This window comes from Rhinopithecus roxellana, chromosome 1 (assembly GCF_007565055.1).
Source record: "Rhinopithecus roxellana isolate Shanxi Qingling chromosome 1, ASM756505v1, whole genome shotgun sequence".
NCBI classification, from domain to species: Eukaryota; Metazoa; Chordata; class Mammalia; order Primates; family Cercopithecidae; genus Rhinopithecus; species Rhinopithecus roxellana.
In genome coordinates, this window is record NC_044549.1 from 196,216,861 (window position 1) to 196,239,742 (window position 22,882).

The window sequence follows — 22,882 nt, forward strand, 5'->3', positions numbered from 1 at the left end:
ATGTTCCCAGAAAGCATGAAGGAAGGGAGACCTTGGAAAAAGGGCTCCAATGCTTCCCCGTCTCTGGACTGAGGGTCAGAGCTTAGGCCATCAACTCTCCTAGGGGCATCTTCCGACCAAAAAATCCGGAGTCAAGGCCTCTCCGTGCTCCATTTAGAAATGAGGCAGCCAGGCCCTCATCTTTCAGAAGGGCCCAGACACCCCACCTCCGTCCCATAAGCCCCCGGGGCTGAGTCAAGGCTTCTCCGGGAGGGGGCCTCTGCCCAGCTGTCCCCTGTGCGTCATGTGCAGGAGGCTAGGCGGCTCGCCTTACAGGGACCCGGCCACCTCTATATATAGCCCCTCGAAGACAGCTGCGCAGTCTAAGCAAGCCCCAGCAGGAGAGCAGGGGTACAGAGAGGAGCCCCCTTGGCACCGCCACCACACCCTAGGCCACCCATCATGGCGCTGGGCTTGGAGCAGGCGGAGGAGCAGCGGCTGTACCAGCAGACGCTCCTGCAAGACGGACTCAAGGACATGCTGGACCATGGCAAGTTCCTCGACTGTGTGGTGCGGGCGGGCGAGCGCGAGTTCCCGTGCCATCGCCTGGTGCTGGCCGCCTGCAGCCCCTACTTCCGGGCGCGCTTCCTAGCGGAGCCTGAGCGCGCGGGCGAGCTGCACCTGGAGGAGGTGTCCCCAGACGTGGTGGCCCAGGTGCTGCACTACCTGTACACGTCAGAGATCGCGCTGGACGAGGCGAGCGTGCAGGATTTGTTTGCCGCGGCGCACCGCTTCCAGATCCCTTCCATCTTCACCATCTGCGTGTCCTTCCTGCAGAAGCGCCTGTGCCTCTCCAACTGCCTGGCCGTCTTCCGTCTTGGCCTCCTGCTCGACTGCGCGCGTCTCGCCGTGGCTGCCCGCGACTTCATCTGCGCTCACTTCTCGCTGGTGGCGCGCGACGCTGACTTCCTCGGACTCTCGGCCGACGAGCTCATCGCCATCATCTCTAGTGACGGCCTTAACGTGGAGAAGGAGGAGGCGGTGTTCGAGGCCGTGATGCGGTGGGCGGGCAGCGGCGACGCCGAGGCGCAGGCTGAGCGCCAGCGCGCGCTGCCCACCGTCTTCGAGAGCGTGCGCTGCCGCTTGCTGCCGCGCGCCTTTCTAGAAAGCCGCGTGGAGCGCCACCCTCTCGTGCGCGCCCAGCCCGAGTTGCTGCGCAAGGTGCAGATGGTGAAGGATGCACACGAGGGCCGCATCACCACGCTGCGGAAGAAAAAGAAGGGGAAAGACGCAGCCGGGGTCAAGGAGGCTGATAAGGGCACAGGCGAAGCCAAAGCAGAGGAGGATGAGGAGGCCGAACGTTTCCTTCCTGGGATCCTCAACGACACCCTGCGCTTCGGCATGTTCCTGCAGGACCTCATCTTCATGATCAGTGAGGAGGGCGCTGTGGCCTACGATCCAGCAGCCAACGAGTGCTACTGTGCCTCCCTCTCCAACCAGGTCCCCAAGAACCACGTCAGTCTGGTTACCAAGGAGAACCAGGTCTTTGTGGCTGGAGGCCTCTTCTACAACGAAGACAACAAAGAGGACCCCATGAGCGCATACTTCCTGCAGGTGCCTGACCAGCCTTGGGAGCCACCAGCTAATGCTGGGCTCTGGGCACTGGGGGCAGTCTTGGGGCCCAGAAGGGGCTTGTGTCTACACAAGGAAATGCCACTGGGTCTAGGGTGAGATGTAGACTGGGGCGGTTGACTGATAGCCATCTGCTTGAAGGCTGAAGACAGTCAATAGGCAACTGCCAAAAAGCAGCATAACTTTGGTATCTCAATTTCAGGGGTGAGGTAGCCACAAGATGGCATATGTTGGAGGCTCTGGCCCTGCACAGGGGTTGGGGTGGGGCACAGTGAGGAGGAGCAAGGTCTGTGTAAGGATCCTGGGCAGGGCCTCTTCGTGAAGGCCAGGCCTGGAGCTCACAGCAGTGTCCCAGACAAAGGAACAATCCTGTCTGGTCCTCCCATTGTACAGATGAGGAAACTGAGGCCCAGAAGGGATCAGCAGAGTGAAGTGCCAGGTCTGAGTTGGGGTGTGACTGTGAGATCTCAAAGGGCAGAGACAGTTTCCTGGAGACTGGCCATATAAGTTTGAGCCTTGCCAGTGGGGTGGGATTTGGAGATGTGAAGGGGAAGATGGTAGTGTTGCCAGCCAAGAAACGATAAGCAAGGGATAGAACTGGGGCTTAGCCTGGTGAGCAGCATGCTCAGGGAGGCCTGACCAGCGAGAGAGGTGACAGGCACTTGGTGCCAGGGTTAAGCTCACAGGCCTTACAGTTGCACTGGGGGATGAGGGCAGCTTCACCAGCTACTAGCTCAGCAGTGTGAGCACATTGTTTATTCTCTCTGGGCCTCTGTTTGTAAGTGGGGATACTATTCTTCCTGCATGATAAGGTCATTGGAAAGTTAAATGATGCTTATAAAGTGCTCATCAGTACAGTGCTCAGCCCTCAGAAAACTTTCCAAAAACATGAGCCCCTAGTATTAATATCTTTATTACAAGGCTGTGGAGGTGAACAAGGCTGTGGACTGTAGATTTTACAGGGCGAAAGGCAGGACTGTATTTAGAAGTTTCCTGAACAGTGGGATGGGGTGGAGAGCAGGGGGCAGGCAGGCCTCAGTTGGGAGCTGTTCAGCCTGGGAAAGCAAGGCCATAGCTGGACCTCCCTTGCAGAGCTCCCCATCATTTCTGTGCTGTGGTGCCCTACCGCCTGCTATAATGGTGGTTGCCAGGAGCCTGCCTGGGCGTGGGGGACACTCATCTGCTCTCAGCCTGATGGCAGGAGGGGCACTTTCTCTCAGGGCGCCTCCAGGCTGCATTGGCCCTACCTGGGTTCCCGACCTCCTCTGCGATCTGGGGCAGCGGGACTGAGTGGGGCTGGGCTGGGGCTGGGGGAGTAGGGGGCAGTTGCTGACTGGACACCTGGCCTGCAGTTTGACCACCTGGACTCAGAGTGGCTGGGGATGCCACCACTGCCCTCACCCCGCTGCCTCTTTGGCCTGGGAGAGGCTCTCAACTCCATCTACGTGGTCGGTGGCAGAGAGATCAAGGACGGCGAGCGCTGCCTGGACTCGGTCATGTGCTACGACAGGCTGTAAGCGTGGCTGGGGTGGGGCTGAGCACCCTGGGGGTGGGTGGGGCATGGAGGCCGCAGCTGGTCTAGGGCCTGGGGTGGGATTTGGAGCTAGAGCCTTGGGCTTAGAGTGGAGGTGGGCTTGGGTAAGGGCAGGGAGGTTGGAGGGCAGGGTGGGAGCAAAGAACTGAGAGGCCTGGGAAGTTCCAGCAATTGATCTGATGCACCTCGAATATGTGTTCGGTGGATGGGTGCATGGGTGCAGAGACAGGGACTGAGCCGAGCCTGGGTGGGTGCCCACCCCCCACCCCCTCCCCCACTCCCATCTCCTCCAGGTCATTCAAATGGGGTGAATCAGACCCGCTGCCTTACGCGGTGTATGGCCACACAGTGCTCTCTCACATGGACCTTGTCTACGTCATTGGCGGCAAAGGCAGTGACAGGTGAGACTGGGCCTGGAGCGAGTCTGCGGAGCATAGGTAGAATCCCTCAGAGGCTGTCAGGGGTTTGTCCTGGCTACCCCGGCAGGCGATTGCAGGGAGGCATGGCTGGGCTCCTGCTTCTCTCCACCCATTCCCACCCTCCACCCCACAGGAAGTGCCTGAACAAGATGTGCGTCTATGACCCCAAGAAGTTCGAGTGGAAGGCGCTGGCACCCATGCAGACCGCCCGCTCACTCTTTGGGGCCACTGTCCATGATGGCCGCATTATTGTGGCAGCTGGGGTCACCGACACAGGGCTGACCAGTTCTGCCGAAGTGTACAGCATCGCAGACAATAAGTATGAAAGCTTGTCCCTTCCGCCAAGGACAACTGTGTGGCTTTGGGCTTCTGTCAGCCTCAGCAGGAGCCGCAGTCCCTGTCTTGGGTCTCCAGTGTTGAGTTGGGACATCAGCATAGAAACAGACCTTCTCTCCTGATCAGCAGTGAGCAGAGGGCTGGGGGAGGGGATGCCAGGTTCCTCATTCAGGGACTCATAACAGGCAATGGCGTGGTGCAAGGGATATAGCAGTGAACAAGACAGAAGCTGTCCTGCCTGGGACACCAGAAAAGAGAAAACTGAACTGAGAGACAGTTGTACTCAGCTGGCAAAAACGGTGAGGGTGGTGGGAGGAGGTTGTCCCAGACCAAGGAAATGTGGTGCGGAGGCAGTTAGGAGAAAAAATGCAAGGCCCACAGGAGGGAAGGCGTTGCCCTGACGGGGTGGAGGCGGGTGGGTGATGGAGATGGGATGGCGGTGCTGGGGCTGGAGTGAGGGCCAGCAGAAGAGGGACTGTATCTCATCTGTGTTCTACTAAAGTACTTCATGGCAGCTGATATAGAGAGCAGATTAGGGATTTCCCGGGGACAGGAAGGTCAGGGGTGATGAAGGCCTGGAGCTGGGGGCACAGCGGGGATGAGGCTGAGGGGATGCATTGGACAAAGACAGGCCAGGGCTTCTTACACTGTGATGGGCATGTGAATCTCCCGGGGATCATGTTAAAGTGCAGATTCTGATTCTCAGTATGTGGAGGGCTGAGAGCCTGTAAGTCTGCATTTCTGACACACCCCCAGGAGATGCTGATGCTGCTGGGCTGTGAACCACATTTTGAGTAGCAAGAGTCTAGGAGGTGGAAGAAACAGGGCTTAGCTATTGATTGGATGTGGGGGTGAGAGGGGGAGAAGTACATGCTTCTGAGTGAGGGTGGGAGGCCACTTACTGGATAATCATTGGGATTGGGTAGGGAAAGTGAGGGTCCAGTTAGGACATGTGGACTTGAAGTGCCTGGGGGTGTCCAAAAGGGCCCCACCTGGGAGAGAGAGGGCTGAGCTGGAGGGAGGGATCTGGGGGTCAGTAGCACATGGAGGGGCCAAGCTCCCTCAGGAGAGAGGGTGTAAATGGGAGGAGCTGAGGTCCAAGCCTTGATGGTGGGGGCAGCTGCGTTATCCAGGAAGGAGGCCATGAAGGTGAGGCTGGAGAGATAGGAGGTGAGGAAAGTCACGTCAGCAGGACTGTGTGCTGTAGGACCTCAGTGCGTGTGCAGTGTCTGGGGACCTCAGGGAGGGCAGTTTTGGAGGATGGGACTAAGGCCCAAGGCAGGAGCCAGGGCAGCGAAGATACATTGAGAACAACTGGGCTGTGAAGGGAGAAGGACGGAGCAGGTGTGCAAGGGGGGCGGGGCTGCAGGGGCCACTGAGGGGCAAGAGGACTGCATCCAGGGCAAGGCTGGGGGCCTGCTAGGGACAGGGGTCATGAGTTGGAGAGTAGAGTTAGTTCAGGAGAGGAGGAGGGGCAGTGGGGAGATCCATGGTGGACTTTGCTGGACAGGTTGGATAGAATGGCAAGAGGACAAGGAAAGGAAAGGAGAGGAGCAAGAGAATGGGGAAGGAAGGGAAGACCAGAGGGACAGAAAGGGGAACAGTGTGGGGGCATGGGTGCTTGGGGCTTGGATTGCAAAGTGTTGCAGTTGGAGCTGTGGGTGCTGTGTGGCAGGGACAGTCACTGGGCTTGCCGAGGCACCCTAATGATGTACCTTCTCACACACCCCCAGGTGGGCACCCTTTGAAGCCTTCCCACAGGAGCGTAGCTCACTCAGCCTGGTCAGCCTGGTGGGTACCCTCTATGCCATTGGTGGCTTTGCCACACTGGAGACTGAGTCTGGAGAGCTGGTTCCCACAGAGCTCAATGACATCTGGAGGTGAGTCCGGCCCCAGGGAGGCCAGGGGGCATCATGAGCAAGGCTGACACTCCATAGCACCATGGTGGGTACCAAGGCACTGGGCAAGCTCCTCTGGGGGCAAAGCGGATCCCTCTTCTAGGGAGTCCTGTAGGGAGAAACAGCCCAGATACCCTGCTCGGCTGTTTCTCGCCAGTTTGTTGGGAAAGTCTGGGCTTGCACAGATGGCACCATGCCCCACTGTGGAGCAGCAACAATGTTGCAGACGGGAACAGACCCACGCTTAGGTCACAGACCCACAGAAACAGGGCCCAAGTAGCAGCCGGATTTCCTGTCTCCTGCCTTCCAGGTGCTTGGTGTGGAAGGAGGGCTGCCACTAGGACTGGGAAGCAGCTGGAGCCCTGGCCTTTCAGAACCATTGCTCTCTATGGCTGGTCCTTTGTGGGGGTGGGGGAAGGAAGCTTTAGCCTCTGGGGCATCTCCTTCCTGAATCTGCAGCCATCCCCATTGCTGCAGGCAGCCCCTGGGGAGCAGTGCTGCCGGAGGGTGGGACTTGAGACTTAGTAGAAATAGAGCATGGAAGTTCTCAAGGAGAGAACATTGATGGGGTGGTGTGGGGAGTGTAGACTTTCTTGGAGGGGAACTTTGAGGACTATGGGAACACCCCTTGAGAGGTGATCTTTCCTGGGGAGGAAGACCCTTCCTGGAGTGTGGGGTGGGTGTTCCTTGAGTTGGGTCTTGTGAAGGTCTCCTTTCCCAGAGCCTGGGGATTTTCAGGAGCAGATCTCCCTAGAGATGGGCCGAGCGCGCTCAGCCACCCATCTCTGCTGCATTCCACTCTGGACTCAGCTGACCAAGCTCCCCGTCCTTGTCCCCACTCTCTCTCACCCCCAGGTATAACGAGGAGGAGAAGAAGTGGGAGGGTGTCCTGCGGGAGATCGCCTACGCGGCAGGTGCCACCTTCCTACCAGTGCGGCTCAATGTGCTGCGCCTGACCAAGATGTGACCAGCTCAGGGAGACTGAACTAAGTACCCCTCCCATCCTGTGACACTCATTGACCTGGCCTTGTGAGGGCTCCAGGGAAGAGGCTAGGCCAGAGCCTACCTGGATCCAGTTATGGTGCCCCAGGGGCTGTGTCAGCCAAGGAAAGGGAAGTGCTGCTTAGTCCTGGACTTTTGGGCAAGGATGAGAAACTAGAGGCTTCTCCAGTGTTGCCATATCCCCCTAAGTTGTCTTGATCCATGAACCAGAACCACAGGGCGGTATCCCAGGCCATGTCCTGGCCCTGCCCCCAGCTTGGCTGAGTGTGCTGGCAAAGTTCCCCACAGGACTCAGTCTTCCCGTCTGTCAGATGGGAGCATCTGCATCAAGTGCAGTGTACAGTGCAGACATGTCTCCTTCTTTAGGAAGAATAAAGCGCCTTCTGAGCAAGCAGCTCAGGGTCTGCATCAGTACTCCACAAGTCAGTGAGCAGGTGTTTCGAAGACTTAGGGCTTCAATGTTCCGCTGTTGGGCTGCCAAGGTCGATGGGCTCTGCCCTCCATCTGGTGTCCCCTCCTCCCTATGGGTGGGAACCCTCCCCTGCCTGAGGCCTAGAGCCTCCAGCTCTTCAGCCACCATGGACGTGGAGCCAGGGGACTGTGGGAAGAAGGGGCAGGGAGCAGCCAAGCCCTTGTAGAAAAGTCTTTTATTCTATCGGTCAGGCCCCATATGGCCCAAGAATAGCTGAGCAGAGCCCGTCCTTCTACCCGCTCCCTCCTACTCCAGCTTCTCTTTGTCCTGCTTCTGCTCCTCCTCCAGTGCCAAGGTTCGCTCACGCTCCTTTACTAGCTGGACACCACAGTAGGTGACAAACAGGATGACCAGCGTGGTCTGGGGGAACCCTGTGTGGGGAGGGAGTCATAGATGCTTGGGAGCAGCACCGCATCCTCGGCGAGCTTTCTCTTCCCACCCCTCTCCCCACTTGATGGGCCCTCCCTGCTGAGTCCTGGGGTGATGAGAGGGTAGGAGGTATTTTGGAAGGTCACAGTCCTTGAGGCTGATGCCTAGCACCTTCTGTAACCCCACACTCCTGTCCCTCACCTGTGAGTAGCAGGCGTCGGGCAACCAGCTGTGTGAACTCGAGGCTGTTCAGACTCACAAGGTTGTACATGATGATGGCCCAGAAGTTCATGGCTCCAAACAGGGCCCGGACCCTGCGGGACATCTGCACTGACAGAGAGGCCTATTCGGTCCAGGAAAGCATGGGCAGCGGGACAAGAGGCCAAAGGAAAGGGGACGTGGTGGGTCAGCAGCCTTACCCACATGGCCAGTCAGGTCTTAGGGCTATGTCTGGGTCTTGGGGAGCCCCAGGTCAGCTCTCCCTCCTTGTTAAACATGGGGAAACAGGTCCAGAGAGAGGGCAAGGCCTGACCAACATGGCAAGGCCCAGGTGCTCCATTCCCCACAGAAGGGAGGGATGGGCAGATTCCCACAGAGTGAGCCATTGCCCTGACAACCAGGAGGGTGGTGGTGAGAAAGTTCTGGATTGGGGGCCAGGTGGTTGGACAACTCCAGAAAGCAGAAGTGCCCCGCTGCCCTCCATAACCCAGACAGTCCCAGCCCCAGGTCTTCCCTGCTCACCTCAATTCGTGCTAGGGGCCCCCACTCTGCCAGTTTTTGCACCCAAAGCTCAAAGTTGAGGCCAAAGCAGTTAAGGAATGACCACAGGTAGACAATGTCACAAGGCCCAAGCCACAGAGTGGTGATGGCAAATGTGGCCACTGTGGCCGCCAGCTCTGGGATCACAGCGGAATGCTCCCCACCAATGTGATCATACACATATCTGCAGGAAAAATGGGAGAAGGACCACTGGGAGTATGGGAAAGGGCAGGGATGAGATGGGAGAGGACACACAACAGGGGACCTCCTCAACACAGTCACCCTGGGTGCATTCAACCTGACCTCGGGTAGCGCCTCCTCCTCCAACCAACTTCAAATTGTGGCAGGCTCAGCCTGGGACATTATAGCTTCTCTAGCTCTGTTCATTTACTCCCCAAATGATCTCATCCAGACCCAAGATTCCAAGTAGTGTCTCTATGCCAATGATCCCTAAATCTGTGTCTTCAGGCCAGTCTCTCTTGATTTGTATATCCAATTGCTACTAGCCATGTCACTTGATTGACAGATTCCCCTATCCCTGCTCAAACCCTGCTCTGTCCTTATCTCAGCGAATGGCACCACCATCCATTCAGTTGCTCAGGGTATAAGCCTTGGTGCCTTCTTGGATTCTCAATTTGCCTCATCACCAACATCCAAGCAAGCCAGCAAATTCTGTTGGCTCCTCTCAGTCCTGACCACTGCTCACCTCCTCTACAACCACCACCCTAGTCAAGATGATCTGTCTTTTCACATAAATTATTGCAAGAGCCTCTTAGGTGGTCTTCTCATTTCTGCTTTTGCCCCCACAGTTCATTCTACACACAGCAGCCAGAGGTATCTTTTGAGAGTGTAGCTCAGGTCACATCACTTCCATGATTAACCCCTCTGAATAGCTCCCCATTACAACTGGAATAAACTCAGTCTCTTTACTCTGGCTAGAAGATCCCAAGTGGTCTGGTTTCTGTTCCCTCCCTGATCTCATCAGTCACCATGCTCCCCCTGTTCACTATGCTGGCCTCATTGGCCTTTCTGACCTTCATACCCACACAGTTGGTTTGTGTCTCAAGGCCTTTGCCCTTGTTGCACCCTCTACCTGGTATTCTCTGCTCCACATCTCCTTATCACTCAAATCTCAATTCAAATATCATCTCCTCAGAGAAGCCCGCCCAGACCCCAACTAAAGAAGCCTCTACCGTGTTGCCAACTTCTATCCCATTGCACATTTTATTTTCTTCATAACACTTACCACTCTCCAAAATTATCTTAGTTATGTTTGTTTACCTGTTTATGGTCTGTTTCACCCCACTAGACTGTAAGCTCCAGGAGGTCAGGGTCTTTGCCATGTTCACTGCTGTATCCCCAGTGCCTAGAACAGGCCTGGCATGCAGCAGGTGCCCAGTAAATATTTGTTAAATAAATTCAGTGGAAGACCCATGAATAACCAGCTTTTCCATTCCTCGACCTCCTCATTTCCAATGGCTTTTTTCTCCACTCCACCTCAGCCACCCACACCCATGGCCATGCCCCAACTTTGTCACCACTTGAAAGTTCACTCCTTTCTAATTCCCACTCTTTGCCCAGCCCCTCTTGACCTCCTGGCCCCCCAGCTTCCGTTCTTCAATCCCATTGATCTTGTGACCCTCCCATCTTCACCACTGTCCTTAGCAGGCTTATATCCAATGAGTCACCACTATAAATAATCTAAAAACCCTTATTCCTGACTTCTTCCTTCTCACCCATCTGTGAGAGCCCAATCACCTACTTTCTTCTCAGCTACATCCAGGCAGCTAGCCCCATGGGGGAAATCTCACATCTTCACATGCTGGAGTTCATAAGCCCGCCACCTCCAATACAACCTGGGTGCTCAGTGCCAAGGTTTCTCTAGTTAGCTGCTTCTCCCATGCTCTGCAAGGGCCACTGTGTCCTTATCTCACCACAAGTATGAGTGGAGAGATAGTATGAGTGGGGGGATCCAGGCTGGGTTGTGGGGATAGGCATATATGTTGCCTCTCTCCATGTCCCCAGTCCTGGCTTTCTCAGCTGATGGCCGTGCCTCCTGCTTCCTGGAGAAGGCTGAGGCCTTTAGGTGGAATCCCTTATGTGTCTACACTAACCTGCCTTCATCTGCATCTACACTGGCTTCTCTTCCTCCTCCTCCCACTGAAGCCAGGCCTCTGCCTGGAACTAGACACCATCACCTCCTTCCTCCTCAGGGACCTCATTCCTGAGGTGATTAAATCAATCACCCCTATATCCTGCATTACCAGCTTCTCTGTTGAATAATTCTTCTTAGCATGTCCCATTCTCTCCTATCTTTATTTAACGCATCCTTCTTCTCCCTCAGCCACTCCTGTCTTCCCCCTGCAGTCCCAGGCTTTTCCAGGAGTCATTACACACTCCTCTACTCCTCAGTTGACTTTCCCTCCTTACCTGCCCCTGCCTTGCCAGTGAAAGGCTGAAAACCTCCATGTCACCAGCGCTAATCCTTGGTCTCCAGTTTCCTTGAGGCTCAGTGGCATCTGACCCAGCTGCCCCCACCATGCCTGGATGGTCTTCCCTTGGCTTTCAGAGTGGCCCATGACCTTGATTCTTCTCCTGCCCTTCCAACCACTCTTTCCAGTCCTTTCTGCTGGCTCTTCCTTTTCCTTCCAAGCAGAGCTCTTGCAGGCCAAATCTCAGCCATCCCCATCTCTCCTCTTCTCAAGCCACTACCTCTCCTGAGGACTTACCCACTCCCAAAGCCTAAAAACCACCTGCCTACACTCAGGATGCTCTGAGTTCCATCAGTCCTCCAGACCCTCAGAACCCCAGACCCTCAGACCCAACCACCTCCCTGAACCTCCACAGGGATATCTCCTAAATTGCAGCTAGACATTTCTTAAACTGAAGCCCTCTCTGGAAACTGCCCTCCGTCTACCCAGGCTGCAGATAGGAATTTCAGCGTCATCTCCCTCTCCTTCCCGACACCCACACTTCATGGCCACGTCCTGTCCAGGCTGCTGTCTGTGTGACCCTCCTCCCACCACCTCTCTGCACTTCTGGGGCCCTCACTCAAGTCCTAACTTCCACATCTTTCACCTAGACCTCTGCCAAGACGTCCTCACTGCTCTCTTTGCTTCCTCTGGCCCGGGGTAATCTTTTAAAATGTGGACCCATCTTGGCACTGCCCTGCTCAGACACCTGGCAGGACGGCTGTGACCACCCCCACCCCACCCCTACTCACTTGCAAAGCCAGTCATTGATGCCACGGTCAAAGTGCCTGTAAAAGAAAAGCAGATAGCCATGTGTCCATCAGGTGCAGACCTCCCCGGGCATGGGGGAAGAGGCTAGGGGAAGGTGTGGTTCAAGGGGGTGATCCCCCGCCCTGGCCGGCACTCACGTTTCCGCGAAGACGTAGAGCGCGGTGATGCACTTGGGAGGCTGAGGTGGGTCCAGGTGGTCGAGGCACGCCACAGTGTTGACAACGCCAAAGAGGACGGCCGCCTTCACCCAGTCATACACCAGGTTTGAATAGGCTAGGCCAGCTGGGGACAGGGCACCATCACTGCCTGGGGTTCATCGCCTGGGGCCTGCCCCCCATGGAGACCCTGTCCCACCATTTCCTTGTGGAGACACCAGGCTCTGCCTGCCCCACGGAGACCCCCCCATATTGTGGAAATCAGCCATGCCTGGTGAAGTGGGTGGGCTCTGTGGGATACTGCTCTGGCCCCACAGGATGAAGCTAATGCCAAGACCCATGCATTAGAAAGAATAAGCCCCTGCTCCCATGCCCTTAGGTGCTGTGCCCTGTGGGCCTCAGCTTCCCCGACTGTGGCACCGTGGGGGTGCAGAGGGTCTGTTTTCCTGGGGTGGCAGCCCTGCCCCCATCTCTCTTCTGAGGACCCACCGAGGGCACTGTCTGGGAGGCGGTTGGCGAACTTGAGGTCACTGGGGATGGTGAGGATGTAGAAGAAGTGAAAGAAGATATCCACCGCCATGATGGCCACCACGCTCAGGCCTGCCTGGGCTCGGATGTGCCACAGCTCACCCTCGCGTCTCACTGGCTCCACCTGACTCACCTGAGGGGATGCGAAGGGTCTGAGGGAAGAGGCAAGCCCTGCCTGGGGAGCCCTGTCTGAGGAGGGTTCACCAACTACTTGGGGCAGGAGGAGACAAGGCTTTATCCAGGAGTCCTGCCTGAGGGTGGAGACACAGGTCACCCTGGAGTCTGAGGAGGATTCACAGCCAGTCACAGGAGACCCAGTTCTGTCCTGGGAGCCCCATTTGTGAGGGAGGAGAACATTCATGGCCTGGGTGTCCTATCTGAGAAAAGAGACATATCTCCACCCTGGGGTCCCTGCTGGAGGGGAAAGGTGTCCCATCCTGGGGTCTGAGGAGGAAGGGGAGACATGGCTTCATCCTGGAACCATGCCTGAGGATGGGGATACAGCCTGCTTCGGGAATTCTATCTAAGATGGAAACCCCAATCTGAAAAGGGAGATTCAGCCCTGTTCTAGAAGCCCACAGAGTGTCCCCTCACCTGGGCATGGAAGCGATCAAAGGTCATGATGGGCCCGAAGAAGAAGAAGGGCAGATAGAAGTTGTACTTGAGCAGGTCGGCTAGGGAGTAGTGGCGGTCAGGGTGGGCGCAGCTCTCCAGTGCAAAGCTGGTGCAGCGCAGCACTGTGAAGCTGCTGCCCCCATGAAACAGCACCTCTTGAAGATCAAAAGTGCCTGTTACAAACCCGCTCTGGAGGGGAAAGAACAGGCCACCAGCTCACTAGGGTGCCTCCTGTCTCTGGAAAACCTACTCCCCACTCCCTAGCTTCCCATAGGGGCCCAGCCTGGTCCTGTCCCTTCCTCTCTTCCAGAGCAGTTAACTTTGGCCACTGCTCTGTCCCAGCAATGCGAGGAGCAGGGGATGAGCTGGCAGTTCCTCCTGTGATGCAGGTGGTGATCGTGTGGCCAGGGCATACCCAAAGGCTTGAAGACAGGTGGAAATGTGAAGGGAATACTTGGGGATACTTGGGGTGCAAGGACTTTGGATGAAGTGAGAGGTTTGGGATCTTATCCCTACACCCTCTACCCTTGCACCAGTTCACACCTGCCAAGAGATTAGGGGGTCCATCTTGAAGGAGGCCAGGCTGGTCAAGCCAAGGCCAAGACAGAGCCAGGGCTGGCCCAAGAGTGAGGCCACATAGAGGCCCACACAGTGACCAAGCAGCAGCAGGAGGTACCAAGGGCCCATTGTGCCCACCACAGCCAGGGCCCCGTACGCAGCATACATCCAGGAGCGGAGCTGTGGACAGGGAGAAGGCTTCAGTTTTGCCATATAAATGGGGGTGTGACCCCAGGAAGGGGTTCCCACAACCCTTGTGATGAAACAGGAACTGGCAGGGGGAGGCTGGGTGGCCCGGGTCCAGCTCACCTGTGGGGCAACCATCGTGCATAGTTTAGCAAACAGCACATGTCCGGAGAGGGCGAAGATGATGACGTTGCGAAAGGAGGTGAACCACATCACCCACTCGAAGTCAGCCACATCCTGGGGCAGTCCGGAGCAGGAGGAGGTGGGGCAGGTGAGGGTGGGAGAGGGGGCAGGACGAGCTGGAACCTAGACTGGTCAGAGCCCCAGCACCTTCCCAGCCTTCATGTTCTTCTTTTATTATTATCATTTTTAAATTTAATAATTATTATTTTTTACCACTAGCCAAACCCAATGTGTCCTCTTTACACAAACACAAGTGCCTGCAGGTCTCCACACTCCTCTCTGAAGGAAGTACTCAGGCAGAAGGGTAGAGAGGAGTGAAGGGCACCATAGGGGCTGCTGGGTCCCTCGAAGCTCGCCCTCTCCTCCGTACGTTGCCTGCCATTCCCCCTTTACTGCTTTGTTTCTGGGAAGGGAGGTGCTGGAGGCTCCGCTGAAGCACACTCCACTAATGTGACCCATTTCCCAAGTGAGCAGGGCCCGGGCAAACTTGATGTCCCAGGAGGATACAGGAGGAGCCAGTGGAGAAGCTGAAGGCACTGAAGCTCAAGCCAGAGGCTCCCGAGCTGTGAGAGGCTCTCTGTTACTTGACAACATCTGGAACAGCGAAGAGGGGAGAAGGGTTCGGGATGGGAGGGACCCTGGGGTGTGGGGGACCTACCATCTTCCGGCCAATGTACTCCCAGCCAGGTCGCACAGAATCCCGGAAGGCCTTCCTGTGGGCCCCATCTGAGAACACAGTGTGGCCTCAGGGAGAGGGGCCTTCACATCCCCTGCCCCTCCTTCCCCTGTGGACAAGGCTGCCCCCACCCTGGGGAGCAAGGGCGTCAGGAGTGGGCCACAGGTCTGGGTCTTGCTGTGTGTCTGGGTCCAGGCCTCTGACTGTGTGTGTGGGGGGTGGGGTGGGGTGTATATGTCTGTGTGTTTGTGTGTCTGTGTATGTGTATGTTTGTGTGTGTCTGAGTCCAGGTCTGTGTGTGTGTGTGTGTGTGTGTGTGTGTGTGTCGGGGTGTGTGTGTGTGTCTGGGTCTAGGTCTGTGTGTGTGTGCCTGGGTCCAGGCCTGCGTGTGTGCGGTGTGTGTGTGTATCTATGTGTGTGACTCTGTGTCCATTTCTCTGTCAGTGTCTCTGCATCTCTGTGTTCCTGTGACTGAACCTGGCTCCACCAGCCTCCAGTGCCTATCTGAGATGGGAGCCCCAGGCTGAAAAGGGAGATCCAGCCTCATTCTAGAAGGAATACCCTGGGTCCGGAGCCTGTAAGTTTCTGGCTTTGCTGGTTGGAACCCTGAAGCCCCCAGGGGAAGAAGGGTCCTGTCCATTTGCCCCGAGGCACAGCCATTACCTTGTGAAGCCTCAAGGAGGCCCCGGCCAGCATAGGCCAGGGCCCCACTCAGCACCAGAGAGTAGAGGCCCAGCTCAGCCGTCGGCAATGCTGTCTTGATGCCCATAGCCTGGACGGGGCTGGGGAGACAGGTTGGGTGAGGGAATTACAGTCTCCAGCCCAGCTTAGCCCCACCTCATTGTCCTGCCACCCCAGTGGGGACCCCACTCTGAAGAGAGATTGTCTCACCAGCCCCTTGGGGACCTTGTACCATCACTCTGCCCACCCCTGTGCCCCCACTGCTCACAGGCCACCAAACACCAGTGCCCCATCCCAGCTGCTGCTCTTGTCCCCACCCACCCATCAAGGCTTTTGCTGTCAGAGCCCTTACTCGCAGCCTGCCTCCCTCACCTTCATTTACATCTTCATACCTTCCAGACACACCAGCCCCACCCTCTGCTAAAACCGCTCCTGCCAGGGCCCCCATGACCTTCCTTCGGAGAAACCCCGCCTTTATCACTACAGTCAGGTTTCTGCCTGCAGGGTCCCCACTCGATCAGCAAGTCTCCCTCAGCTCCTCACAAAGCCCCAGCCTCTCTAAGACCCTTTCTCTGACTCCCACTCCCCTCCCTGAGATCCCATGACCACCCCAGGTGCTGCCCCTAGAGCCAAGCCTCCATCCCTCGCATTAAGCCTCCAGCCTGTCACTGACCTCCATTCCCCCAACAAGTCCCTGAGCTCCAGCCTGCCACATCCCAGTCCCTGCCTGTGTCCGTAACCACACTGCCCCACTCTCTCAGTGCTCTGTGTATTCAGGCCCTGGGCACCGGCTGGAGGCTGTGCTATTTGAGGAGGTGCCCTGGAGTAGCAGATGTGGGGCCAGGCGGGGCCAGGGAGGGCACTGGCTGCTGTCCAAGGTGCTGACCAGAATCAGGCCCTGGTTGAGTCTCACCACTCCCTCCAGCGGGGGCCTCTCTTGTCCCCTGGAGAACTGCTGGGCCGTCCTGCAGCTCAGTTAGCACCTTTGCCCTTCCTACCCTGCTTCAGCCTGGCCCAGGGGCTTCCCAAGGACCCCATGGGTACAGACATAGGGCCCAAATTAAAGGGAGGAACATGTCCAGGCACCCCTTGGGCTGACAGGGCAAAGAGGTGGCTGATGTGGCCCTTTCGCCCACCCTTCATCCTCCCCCAAATCTTCATCCCCAGCCCTGCAGCCATCTCCCCTGCCACCCCCTCCCCCCACACACCCTGCCCGCAGTCTCCTCGTACAGATGGAGGGGTCATGGGCCAGATAGGGGCAGGGACCTCTCAAGGTCACACAGCAGACCTGGGACAGACTTCTGCCTGCCTCCCCTCAGGATCGGGTTTCTCAGTGACCCCCTCTGGAATCTGGGGTAAGAGAAGACCACCACTGCCCCTCCCCACAGCAGAGGCTGCCAGCCTGATGGCTGTGCTGCTGGCCTGAGGATGGAGGCACCTCCTCATCAGCTGGGTGGGGGTGGAGAGGCCCTGGGGATCAGGTTAATGGAGCAGGAGCTTGAAACCGGAGCACGGTGAAGAGCCCGCGAAATAGCTTTGTCAGCTGCCTCCCACTCGCCACTTTCCAATTTTAGCTCCCCATGGCCGGTGCGGGGTGTCCCCAGAGAGGCCTCTGCAAGGAGCTGGCCCCCAGCCTGGGGCCTCTCCTGATAGACCCCCGGACCAGGGCTGGCCTGTGGACATAGGGGCATCCCTTTTCCCCTGGTCCTGCCTGCCCCAGATGCCCCTGGGGTAAAGCCCCTTTTGCGGCCCATGATTTGGGATGAGGGCCTGGGGTGTGCCCCACAAGTCTCAAGAGCCCCAGAGTAGCTGCCTCCCCAGCTGGCACTGACCTTGAGGAGGCCGCAAGGGACCCTGACACACTGCCCACCTCAGGCTCTGGGGTCCTGCGTCCAACTGTCCGTCCGTCCGACCGGCTGAGCTCTGGGGCTATGGTGGGGTGTGTCCAGCCCTGGGGTCCCCACCCCCTCGAGGTTATGAGAGGTGAGTGGTGACAGCGGGAGGAGGAGGGGGAGGAGGAGGTGGCCTTCCTGGAGCGGAGCTGAGCAGAGTGGAGCAGAGCCGAGTGCTGCAGAGCTGCTGGCCACAGGGAGCCGCAGGGAGGATCCTTGAAGGGGGGGCGGGTGCTGGGGGGGAGGGTGTCCAGTAGCATAGGCTCAGACAGGGACACCTGGGCCTCTCTTCAGCCTGCCTCCCCTGGCTCCTAGAGAGCCTGTGCCTCTCTCTCACTGCTACCCAGGACTTCCCTCTTCCAGGAAGTCTCCTGGTGGCCCCATCAGCCTCTCCAGGCTTGTAAGCCCTGCCCCCACCACAGCCACACACATTCACAACATGCACACACTTTCACACTTGGACTCCAGGGACTTTACATATGACCTCCTAAGGGCTATCCCAGGGCAGACTCATCTCACCCCCTGACCTGGTCCTTTTCATTATGCCATGAGTCCTGGTTGGTCATGCATCAGTGCCTGAGGGAGGGCTGACTTGCCTGATGGGACTGGAACTAGCATGGGACATGTGGCTGAGAGGGGTCCCCATAAGCCAGCCGTGTCCCATAGGGAGGGTCCTGACTGGAGGGGTGCTAGCAGGGTCACTTGGCAAGGCTTGTGGGTACTTGGAATGGCTGGTATCCTCTCGATGGCAGAGTGGAGGCAGACAGGAAGACAGGTGAATTCCTAACCAACTGGGGGTCCTGGTAGGACAGGGCCCTCATTCTGGAAGGGAGCATCCAAGGTCTCAGCCCTGGATACCTGAGGGAAGGGGTATCCTGAAGGTGCCCCTGAGATTAAGAACCTCTGACAGTGCCCCCCTCAGATGAGGCCGAGTCTTGGGGAGCTGTATGTGTCTGTGCTATCTATGGAGGCCTGTTCACGTGTGTGCTTGTGGGGAGGCTCTAGGGGGTAGAAGGAGCTTTGTGACTGTGATCAGTCACAGGACAACTCCTGGAGCCCCTACTGATCCTGTGACCCCAGCTTCAGGCTCAGCTGAGGAGGCAGGAGGGAGGTGCTGCTCCCTACCCACTAGGGCCCAGGAATTGGAGAGACTGCACTTAGGCAGTGAGCTGCCTCCTGAGCATGCAGACACACTGGCCTAGAGGACAGAAAGGAGACCCCCAACATACACACTCCACACAGGATGCAGAGGCCCGTGTCTGTGGTCCCCGACCCTGAGACGCGTTAAATGGTGACTACTGCACAGTGTGGGTGCTGGGTTAGGGCTGTGGTGGGTAATGGGTACAAGAGAGGCCAGCATCAGGGAGGGAAGGATACCTGAGCCAGACTTCAGTGTTAAGGAGGGCTTCCTCGGGGAGGGGGGTGGTCAATAGTTGTTAGGAGTAAGTTAATCATAGTAGCCAGGACGTACATGGATTAACCTTTTAATTTCACCACAGCCCATAGGGAAGATGTTGCCATTGTCCGCAGTTGGGAGAAGAAGAACCTGGCACATGAGAAAGCCAAGTAATTGGACCAGCCCTGTAAGCTCTTGGCACTGACTGCCCTGCAGGGGTGACAACCCCGTGCACCCACACTGGGGCCCTCACGAGGCTCAAAGAAAATGGCTCAAGGGAGCAGACACGGTGGGTTGACCCCAGAGTTAGGAACACAGGTTCAGCCAATTTACTTGAGCCCGAGCTGGTGTGCCCCACTTCTTAGGGTCTCAGATCCTCAGTTGTAAAATGGGCATACCGCTGGCCCTGGCCCTCACCGGGGTGGCAGGGGGCATCCGGTGACTCACTCCATGACAAGGGCCTTGCTCATAAACAGAGGCTGTTAGATAGCCACAGACACCCTGGCCCCCAGAGGCCCAGAGAGGCTGGATTCACACTCAGCAGTGAGGCCTTCCCCGGGTGACCCACAACCAGCAGGGTCTGCAGGGAGTGTGGTGTGTGGAAATGGCAAGAGGGGTGGAGGGCTAGGGAAGTCCCGTGGATCTGTGACTGGACAGCCTGAGGCCAGTTCCACTGTGTCTGAGGCGGGTGGCCGGGGAGGGCACCTGGCAAGGCCAGCCCACATGACGGACAGGAAGCTGACTGAGCTAAGACCAGCACTTGGCCCTGGGGCCCGCTTCCCAAATGCCACAAGGGCCACTGAGAAAGATATGGCGGGGAGTGGGAACAATTCTCTCAAATCTGAGTCCCATTTCAATTTTTAAACTTTCTTTGGTTGTTTGTTGCTCAAAGTAAAAATGTGAGGAAAGTATCCTGTGTGTTTGCATGTATGTGTGCAACTGTGTTTTCTATTAGTTGTGTGTAGAGTCTGTGTGTATGTTTTGTGTTGTAGGTTGTTCATGGCATGTGTTTGCTGTGTATGTGTATCCTGTGTATTGCTTGTGTGTGCACATGTATCGTACATGTGTGTGTATATGTGTGTTGTGTGTGTGCAAGGCTCAGGGATATAAGAGAGACAGTGTATGTAAAGGCACACCTGTGGGGAGAAGGTGGGTAGGCAGACTTCTTTGTGCTTAGCGCTGGCTGTGGGCTGGCTGGGGGTGGGGAGGAGAAGCTTGTTCTGGCCCCTGGATGTGGGGGTCAAGAGGAGCATACCCACTGGAGGTCACCCTGCCCTGGGCTCCTGGGAGCAGGGGAGGGGCCCAGTGACAGTGTAGTGTGTTTAAGCCTGAGCCAGGCTGCAACCCTGCCCAGCTCAGCTGTGGTGCCCCGGAGGCCCCCATGGGGACAGTGGCCAAACTACATCCACAGCTCAGCCAGGTCTCACCTGTCAGTGCTGGAACCTGAGCACCAAGATCCGCAGCACCTGCCTGGTGTGTGGCAGGGAAAGCCCTCACATGAGGCAACTCCACCGCTTAACTCTTTACTTGCCCCTGCCCCTCAACCCGCCAGGGCACCTGCACTGTCCCCTCCAGCTGCCTCCTCGTGGCTCTGGCCAGGGCCCTTAGTGTCTTATCCAGCACCCCTGTTGCCCACCTGCCGGAGGGATAGGGAGGTCATCCTCAGGGTGCCTGGGACCGACAGTGCTACCTAGGAGTGGCACTGGTACTCACCTGGACAGACCAGCTGCCTGGCTCTGCACCTGGCCCACCTGGGTTAGGTTTCTCAGGGTCCCTATCTTTGACCCCTTTGACGACCTCCTTCCCTTGAAAATCCTTCTCCCAGGCTCTCCCCACCTTCCCTTTACCCCTCCTTGCTCCTTTGCCTTAGGGAGATGTGAAGGACACAGGACTCCCTGACAGCCCCCTCTCCACCCAGATCTGATCAAGGAGGCTGGGAACTTGAGAACTGCCACAGGGATGGGGTGGGGATGTGGGGGAAGCCCTGCGGTGCTGCAGCGCGGTCTTGCATCCTTCCCCACCCAGCTCCATCATGGCTTTTCCCACGCCTCTGATTGGACTGGAAACTCCCTGAAAGGAGGAAGAAAGTCAGATTCACCTCCAGGTCCCTCCCGGGCCTGGAGAAGCTGGCATGCTGTTGGCACTCACTGACTGCCTGGTGGCAGACTGGCTGGATGGAATGGTGACCTGTGACCAGTCTGTCTCTCTCCTCAGCTGACCTGAGAGTTCCTGGAGGCCAGAGACTGTTTGCCTCACCTCGGCACCTCTGTGCCTGGGGTAGAGGAACTGCTCAACAAGTTCTGGTTGAATGAATAGAGGGAACACTAAGAGTGAATAATTATTGAGCACTTACTGTGTGCAAGCAGCTGCTGTAACCATTGGACACTTTTTATCTCAATGAACCCTGCAGAGGGTTCCAATGAGGGAATGGAGCAGACCTGATCTAATCAAGCTGGGGGTGGGGAGGTGCCTGGTGGCAGGTGCCAGAGACATGACAGGGACTTCCGCACATGGCACCACAGCAATGCTGTCAAGGTTGCCCGTGGAATCTGAAAACTGAAACACTTGTCTTTATACCCAGAGTTGGCCAAAGCAAGACACCAGCAAATCAGTTCACCCAAAAATGTGCAAACAAGATTTCCCGTGCCTACCTGTCTGCAGTTTTTCTCTCCCCTCTCATATAACTCTTGTTGAAATCAATCTGTAGATACAGGTTCCTCATACAAAAATAAACAGAGAGCTAATAATTAGCGAAAAGTCTTTGGGTTATTCTTTGACATATATATTAGTAGCAGCCCCCTGATAGAGGATTCTATTATTGTCTGCATTTTATAGATGAGAATATGGAGGATCAGAGAGGTTAAATAACTTGCCCAAGGCCACACAGCTGGTAAGTGGGGAGAGAAGTATGCCCCAGGCAGCCCCACCTGTCCAGACTCCATGACCTGATGCTCCTTCCTCTCTCAGGCCTAGCTGAGGAAGGGGAGCAGAACCACCCTGAAGTGGCTGGAGTGTGGGTCATGCCATCTCTGCACTTCCCTGAGGTGACCTTGAGGAAGGATGGCTGGTCCTATGCCTGCTTCTCACTCCCTGGAACTGCACTGAGGCCAGAGCCTGTGCCCCACATACTCAGATCACCCTCTGGAGCTCCTCAGTACCTGCAGGAGAAGGTGCTGACTCGTTTGTGTTCAGACTCTGCATCCAGCCCACTCCTCGCTGTCACACACTGTCCCCTCCCAGCACAGACCCTCTCTCTCCTGGCTCTCTGCCTGGCCATTTTCCTTCACAAGGAACCAGACAAAAACCCTTCCTTCCCAGAGACCCTTAGGACCCCATCAGAATCACCAGTTCATCCTGGTGGGCTTTGCTCTAACTTGCTGTGGGATCTCTAGATCCGTGTGACCCCATGCAGGGTCAGGGGCTCCCTGAGGAGTGGGGGCCAACTAGGGTCCCTCCATAGTCCCATCCCCAAGGAAGGGGCTGAGAAGACAGGGTCCCAGGAGCCCCAGTGGCTTTTCCAAGGAAGGAGCTGAGAAGATGGTCCCAGGAGCCCCAATGGCTTTTCCTGGGGAAGGGGGTGTTTTCACAGTATGTGCACCTGCATTTGTGCATCACTGCACAAGCAACACACAAGTGGCTATGTCTTCACATGTGGGAATGTGTGACCACATTCACATGTGTGTGCTCATCTGCACCTGTGTGTCCATGAGTGTGCACACATGGAGGTGCCTGTGTGCACGAACAGCTGCATGCTCCTGAATTGAGGTATTTGTGTGTATCTGCATCTTTGTGTGGGGCTGTGGGTGCATGTGTGGCCAGGGTGTCTGGGGTTGGGGTGTGTGGCTATGAGTGACCTTCCTTGGGACCACTCCTTCCTGTAGCTATAATTGCATAGTTACAGCTGAGAAAGGGCAACACTGTGACAGTCACATAGAGGCCTGCGGATCTTAGGGTCCCCCTGCAGCAGCCCTCCCAGTTCACCATAGCGAGGGAGGTGCACCGTACCTTCAACTGGAGCCCCTACCTCAAAACCCTTCTGCCTGAAGCTCCAGCCAAGCCCCACCTTGGCCCTCTGCCACCAGCATCCATCAACTGCAGTCTTGGTGAGCAAATGAAGGTGCCTCTTGGAGTGGCTGCCTAGGGGTGGGGTTGTCCAGTGGTGAGTGGGTGCGCCTACCCTGGGTGATCTCTGAACGGCAAGACCCTGGTTTTTGGGGTCAGGCAGACTGCAGTTAAATATTAGCTTAGCCTCTTTCTGTGAACCTCAGTTTCTTCATCCATCAAATAGGACAACAATCCCCTGGGTTATTAGAGGACTGAATGGGGTCAGGTTGCCACAGTAGATGCTCACTCACTGGGAGCTGCAGTGA

The 22,882-nt window shown here is 56.8% G+C and overlaps 2 protein-coding genes and 1 long non-coding RNA gene across 8 annotated transcripts; 2 read left to right on the top strand and 1 right to left on the bottom strand.

The window, feature by feature from the left end:
- Nucleotides 1–341: 341 nt before the first annotated feature.
- KLHL40 (kelch like family member 40) lies at nt 342–7,213 on the top strand. 2 transcript variants are annotated; one of them, XM_010374323.2, is made up of 6 exons: nt 342–1,593; nt 2,964–3,124; nt 3,439–3,546; nt 3,698–3,883; nt 5,634–5,780; nt 6,654–7,213. In XM_010374323.2, the coding sequence occupies exons 1-6, from the start codon at nt 442–444 to the stop codon at nt 6,763–6,765; spliced, it is 1,866 nt and encodes a 621-aa protein (XP_010372625.1). In that variant the 5' UTR covers nt 342–441; the 3' UTR covers nt 6,766–7,213. The 2 variants fall into 2 exon arrangements, with proteins under 2 accessions (XP_010372625.1, XP_010372626.1); XM_010374324.2 differs by lacking the exon at nt 6,654–7,213 and having other exon boundaries at nt 366–1,593; nt 3,698–4,028; nt 5,634–5,715.
- Nucleotides 7,214–7,428: 215 nt separating this feature from the next.
- Nucleotides 7,429–17,327, bottom strand: HHATL (hedgehog acyltransferase like). Of its 4 annotated transcripts, none has more exons than XM_010374327.2 (12): nt 17,057–17,327; nt 15,207–15,325; nt 14,526–14,593; nt 13,808–13,921; nt 13,484–13,678; nt 12,920–13,129; nt 12,287–12,458; nt 11,780–11,924; nt 11,624–11,659; nt 8,383–8,584; nt 7,843–7,966; nt 7,429–7,643 (listed from the first exon to the last, which is right to left on the bottom strand). In XM_010374327.2, exons 2-12 carry the CDS (start codon nt 15,310–15,312, stop codon nt 7,519–7,521), a joined length of 1,497 nt encoding a protein of 498 aa, XP_010372629.1. In that variant the 5' UTR covers nt 15,313–15,325; nt 17,057–17,327; the 3' UTR covers nt 7,429–7,518. The 4 variants fall into 4 exon arrangements, with proteins under 4 accessions (XP_010372629.1, XP_010372627.1, XP_010372628.1 ...); XM_010374325.2 differs by having other exon boundaries at nt 7,843–7,984; XM_010374326.2 differs by having other exon boundaries at nt 7,843–7,984; nt 17,095–17,231.
- On the top strand, nt 14,941–21,255 carry LOC115899089. Of its 2 annotated transcripts, none has more exons than XR_004058712.1 (3): nt 14,941–15,120; nt 18,616–18,699; nt 20,538–21,255. It is a non-coding gene; the product is annotated as an uncharacterized LOC115899089 (long non-coding RNA). The 2 variants fall into 2 exon arrangements; XR_004058713.1 differs by lacking the exon at nt 14,941–15,120 and adding an exon at nt 16,731–17,207.
- The last annotated feature ends 1,627 nt before the right edge of the window (nt 21,256–22,882 follow it).